Here is a 5783-nt window from a genome sequence, read left to right on the forward strand (position 1 = left end):
TTCAGTCTTTGTGTATTTTATTTACAGAGATGGCTAAAAATCATTACATGTGAGAAGTGACTACAAAATCTTTTGGAAAACAAAAACTCATATTTCCATATTAGCTGTGAGCACGGTGTGTAAATCTAACACGACGGCTTCACAACAACACTTGGACACATATCGGTCAAAGTCTTGTCCCCCACCCCACAAGGCACCACAAACCCCAGACGTACTGTCATCTAATGTGTTAGAGCTCCACGTGGATCCTGGTCTGCTGCTTTAAGTTGGCTGTGGCCCCCTTTTCAGTGTAGCACTTGCTTTAATATCAAATCCACGGCCCGCTAACACCAGGTCTCCAGCAGAGAGCCGCAGTTCTGGGTGGAAATGAAAGAAACAGTAACTCGTGGCGTTCTGCCGATCAGACGTTTCACTGGCCTTTCAGTGGAAGCGGTCAATACTCACATCTCTACATACTGATGTGGCAGGTTTGGCTGTGTACAGTGTCGCTCTGAGGTGTGCAGGCAGAACACTGATGTCTCAATGAACGGACTGGCTAATGTCAAAGAGGTGGGCAACATCAAGTCTTAAGCGCATGAGGGTCAGGAGGAGAGTTTGGGAGAGTTTTCTTCAGCACGCCCATCAACAGACTGAAAGACGGAAGGCCAGCGTAGTACGTCACCTCTGCATCATTCTCATCCAGGGCCTTCTCGGAGAGCTCTCCCCTCAGCGGCCTATTCTCCTCCTGCGAGCGGATTATTTCTTCTGAGCCTGAGGCCACATTTCTGCCGTTCATCTGCATTCCCCATTGTAGCACCGTCACCCTGGTGTTTCCAGATCTTCCTCTGTCCCTGCATTGTCTGGGGCCGAGTCTCTGGTCCTTCCATCTCAGCCACAGGTGCAGAGTAGTCTGTAATTACAAGAAGAAGAAGAATCTGTAAATTTTTTGGACATTTATGGAGTCTACCTGCGTCTGTTACCGATATTTACCCGGGAACAAAGGTGCTGCTTCATTGACCGGTGTGTTCAGCGCCTCGCCGCTCTTCTCCTAAACCGCTTGAACTGGTCTGCGTTCGTAGCTTTGACCTCAGTGTGGCCGAGGTACAGAGAAGGGGCCCGATCGGGATCAACGTTTCACCGCCTGCGAACACGGTCGCCGGTGAGAACCAGACTACAGCGTTTTCATTCAGGGGGGTTCAGTTCAGAGAAAAGTGTAAAAATAAATAATCATATTAACTATAAAAATGTCAGTTGATTAAAGTGTCACAGTAGAAAACATCAGTTTGGTCCATCATACACAGAAATATATATTTGCCTTTTAAATTGTAGGATGATCATATTTAGGGGCCCGTAGCGTCCAACAGACTGAAAAGCCCTGTTGTCCATTACTGCATGGAAAGATGAATAACTAGACTAACGTTAGCGCTTCATGGTGAACTTGTGGCTCCAATGTTCTTCTTTTAGGTTGAGACTAACAGATGTAGCCCAACTTAGATGTAGAAACTTTAAAGCTGGTTAGCTTTAGGCTTCAGCTCAAATACTAACGGTCTGGTTATTTTCCCACAGCATAACATTTACAGAGTAATTGTAACTTACCTTTGTGAAAAAGCTCTGAACGCACCATCACACGCCATTCGCCGCCTCTGAAACGTGGACGTGGCTTGTACTATTGTTTTTTTTTAATGATATTCTGTTCTTAAGCTTTATCAGCTTCCATCATGAGAACGAATATTAGTTTATAACACAGCAGGTGGACGCCATCTTCAACGCCGCCGTCTTCCCTCCATGCAGTCACGTCTGGCACATTATGTTTGTGCCGCGGATTCCCAAAATGCTTTGCGTTCACCGCTGGTAATTTAATTATGTGTATAATGTAACTTTCCACTAGTATAATATTAATTCAAATTACAGCTGCTTCAGTCTGGGGTTGTTTTTTATTGCTGTTATGAGCCTTGATTTTAGTCAGTAATCAGAACCGTTTATGCAGAACAGACTTCAACATTTATAAAGTTTGTTGCAGCACATCAAACTTTTTTTAATCCCGCTCCATCCAGGCTGTGATTGGTCTGTTCAGAAAAAGTGACGCTGACGAGAGCGTCGGTGTTTCAATAAAAACAGCCGGCTCACATTATCCAAACCCACAAGCTCCTTTTTCCCTGTAGTCTTCTGTCCTACTGATCAGCTGCTGCTGCTCTTCAGGGCTGTTCAGGGGCCGCAGGGCGACCGGCCCACCGGGTGAATCCCGTTACTCCGACTATGTTTTGGACGATTAACACTGGAAGGCCGGCGGGGGGCAGATCACGGTCGGTTCTACTCGTAAATCTTTTTCCGGTTCACACGGATCTACAGGCGCTGCTCTCTGCCTGTCTGCTGTTTGTGGCGACGCGTTATAAATAAATAAATAGGTTCACCTGCACGTTCAGCAAACCAGCTTTTGGACAAACAGGATTTTCACGTTGAAAAAAATTTCTTCAACATTTGATACCTTGTTAAATGACGATTAAGACTTTTTAAAACTTTTTATTGGCCTTCATTCTCGCAAAATTGATTTATCACCTTTTAAAAGACTTTTTAAGACCCTGCGGACGCCCCGTTTCCTGTTGTACCTGAACGCACCACACGTTAAACCAGCAGACCAATAAAAACACACCTTCACACTGCGATAAAAACATAATTTAATGTGGCTTCATGTTACAGCGTCCGTCAGTACCTGAACAGGTAGAGAGCCAATCAGAGCAGGGCGTCTCACAACATGTGACAGCCGCTGCCTGCAGACGCCAGACGGCACAAAGATACATTTAAAATACAAAAAACAAAGTAACGTAACACCCTGTGCACAGCTGTACACACCTGTACTACCTGTGCACACCTGTACTACCTGTACACACAGGTGTGTACAGGTAGTACGGGTGTGTACAGCTGCGACTGGTTTTCCTTCGTTGTGAGCAGCAGACAAACACTCACCTGCTGAATACAAGTTATTATTCAGGTGATGAGTCATCACTCAACAGGCCACGCCCCCACGCCGACCCTGTGAGTCACCTGCTTTCTGGTGATTTAAAATCCACCATAATTTGAATGTAGTTTGGTGGAAACTCGACGTTCAGACGTCTGCAGAGAAATCTTTTTCCCAGCAGGCACTTCTTCAGGCCCCTCCCTCCCACGCGGTCCGTGCGGTGATGTTGTCCAGTGATCTCACCTGGAACCTCAGAGCGTCCAGCTAGGCTAACAGTTTCCCCCCGCTTCCAGTCTTTGTGCTAAGCTAGGCTAACAGTTTCCCCCCTCTGTTCCCTTCATGCTGCTGATGTCAGAGCGGCGGCTACGTGGCGAGCGCCACGGGGACGATCTCTCTCAGCAGCCGGTTGAGGGCGTGGACTTTCTCCTCCAACAGGAAGTTCTTCTTCTCGGCGCTCTTCTGGCGCCGCTCGGTGACCTGCAGAGCCTTCATCAGCTGGGAGTTCTCCACGTACAGGTCCTTCAGCAGCGCGCTCGACTTCGTGTTCTTCGCCACCTGAGGGACGAGACAAACGCAGCGACACGTCACGCCACAGCACGCAGACGCCAACGGAGCGCAGACGGGAGCTGAGACCCACCTGCTCTCGGAGCTGCTGGACCTTCTCCTGCAGGACCGTCCGGACCCCCTTCAGCCGGGTCTCCAGCTCCTCCAGCCTCTGCTGCAGGGCCGACAGCGCCTTCTCGTACTGCTCCTGAACACAACACAGCGCTGCAGTACATGGACTCACACACGGGACACTTCTGAGGTACTTGTACTTCACCTGAGTACTTCTGTCTCCTGCCTCTACTGCACCTCTAAGAACTCTGAGCAGGAAGCCTCGAGTAAAAGTCGACACCTTCCCGGCGTGTTTAAGACTGCGGCGCCACTTTGAGCTGTAACGCTCGACGTCGCTCTTTTAAAGGGACATGGCAGAGTTTTTAAAATGAATTTCAGTTGCTGTCTCTATTCGTGCACTTCCACTCACTATTCTGAGGCATCGTGCGTTCACACTGAAGTACGGAAGCATGCAGCGCTGGGAGGACCCGGACGGTCGTAACGGCTGAAACGCTGGACACGTCTCGCCCTCAACCACCGCCATTTTAGCTACGTAGCGGAAGGGGCGGGCCAACAGGAAGCAGCAGAGAGAGGCCGTTTCATCTCCAAATCCACTTCTGAGGAGTTTTGATGTTAAATATTGACAGTTTTACAAGAAGTGACGGCGGATTAAAAATGTTCTTGAAAGTTTTTGGAGTTGAGGTGGCGGCGGGCGGAGCTGGCGAGGCCGTCACAGAGCGGCTGCAGCAGCGGAGGAAGCTCAGCCGTGTCAGTTTAAATGAAGAGACTTGAGGAGTCTGTGTCGTTATTTTTAAAGTTATTATTATGGCTGGTGTTTTGGAGCTCTGCAGGTCTCAGACGAGTACGCAGAGTACTGCATGTTGGAGTACTGCATGTTGGAGTACTCGAGGAGTACCTGAGAGAGACACGGCACAGATCACGTTTATTTACAGGCGTACCTGCTGGTCACAGTCTGAAACCTGCTACAAGCGTCTAAAAACCCACAGCGCCTTCACTGAACTACGAACAGATGGAAAACACAGCAGGGGCCCAGCCCTGGGGGCCCAGCCCTGGGGGCCGCCCAGCCCTGGGGGCCCAGCCCAGCCCTGGGGGCCCAGCCCAGCCCTGGGGGCCCAGCCCTGGGGGCCCAGCCCAGCCCTGGGGGCCCAGCCCTGGGGCCCAGCTGGTTCAGATGAGTGGTTAGTACCCGCGACCCTGCACGCAAGATAAGCGTTTGGCGATGGATGGATGTTAGCTTTGTTCCTGTACAGTATCTAGCAGTATAGGTGAGGACTCTACACCGTCGTTAGCGTCTTCTACCAACTCGTCCATCACCATAAACACGCAGGACGACGACTTCAACATCTGGAAAGGTTTTATGAGCCCCGCTCCACCCAGGCCGCGACTGATCTGATCGGGTGACGCCGGCGAGCTTCATGAAAAACGAGTTTTAACAAAAGGCGGCGATTTAGCCAAACAGCCAGCTAACGTTAGCCAAACGCTGCCGGCTTCTGCGGGTTGTGCTGAATCCTGCAGCCCGCTGAGAAGAACGCTCCTTCGTGCTGAGCGGAGAGGAGGTGCACGTCTCTGCAGGCCTCCTCCTCAGTTATCGCCACATCTTTCAGCTGAATCTCAGAACGCTCCTTCTACTGTGATCGAAGATTATTTAACGACTAAACGTTCATTTACTTCGAGTCACTTATTATGAACCCGCGCAGCATGTGTTACAGCAGGATCTGGTGCTGCGAGCAAAACTCGCCGTAACACCGGCGCATCTCGCTCTCGTCTTTGAGTCAGCCGACGACGGGGGGGACACTGCGGTACTCCTAGAAGTACTGTAGTACTCTGTGGGACCCTGTAGTACTCTGTGGGACCCTGCGGTGCTCCTAGAAGTACTGTAGTACTCTGTGGGACCCTGTAGTACTCTGTGGGACCCTGTAGTACTCTGTGGGACACTGCGGTACTCCTAGAAGTACTGTAGTACTCTGTGGGACCCTGTAGTACTCTGTGGGACCCTGCGGTGCTCCTAGAAGTACTGTAGTATTCTGTGGGACCCTGTAGTACTCTGTGGGACACTGCGGTACTCCTAGAAGTACTGTAGTACTCTGTGGGACCCTGTAGTACTCTGTGGGACCCTGCGGTGCTCCTAGAAGTACTGTAGTACTCTATGGGACCCTGTAGTACTCTGTGGGACCCTGTAGTACTGTGTGGGACCCTGCGGTGCTCCTAGAAGTACTGTAGTACTCTGTGGGAC

General features: G+C 50.3%; 1 protein-coding gene and 1 long non-coding RNA gene across 2 annotated transcripts in view; both read right to left on the reverse strand.

Moving 5' to 3' along the window:
- LOC123980985 lies at window positions 1-2281 on the reverse strand. The gene is made up of 3 exons (XR_006827636.1): window positions 1576-2281; window positions 970-1120; window positions 1-889 (listed from the first exon to the last, which is right to left on the reverse strand). It is a non-coding gene; the product is annotated as an uncharacterized LOC123980985 (long non-coding RNA).
- A 356-nt stretch (window positions 2282-2637) lies between these two features.
- Window positions 2638-5783, reverse strand: part of ninl (ninein-like) — a 24156-nt gene continuing 21010 nt past the window's right edge. Inside the window, exons 11-15 of the mRNA XM_046065270.1 lie at window positions 4799-4961; window positions 4396-4445; window positions 3960-4146; window positions 3573-3887; window positions 2638-3490 (exon numbers count right to left, since the gene is read on the reverse strand). Coding sequence (XP_045921226.1) covers window positions 3299-3490; window positions 3573-3887; window positions 3960-4146; window positions 4396-4445; window positions 4799-4961 — 907 coding nt within the window. The 3' untranslated portion in view covers window positions 2638-3298. The remainder of the gene's footprint in view (window positions 3491-3572; window positions 3888-3959; window positions 4147-4395; window positions 4446-4798; window positions 4962-5783) is intronic.

The sequence above is a fragment of the Micropterus dolomieu genome, linkage group LG12 (assembly GCF_021292245.1).
Source record: "Micropterus dolomieu isolate WLL.071019.BEF.003 ecotype Adirondacks linkage group LG12, ASM2129224v1, whole genome shotgun sequence".
In the NCBI taxonomy this organism is placed as follows: Eukaryota; Metazoa; Chordata; class Actinopteri; order Centrarchiformes; family Centrarchidae; genus Micropterus; species Micropterus dolomieu.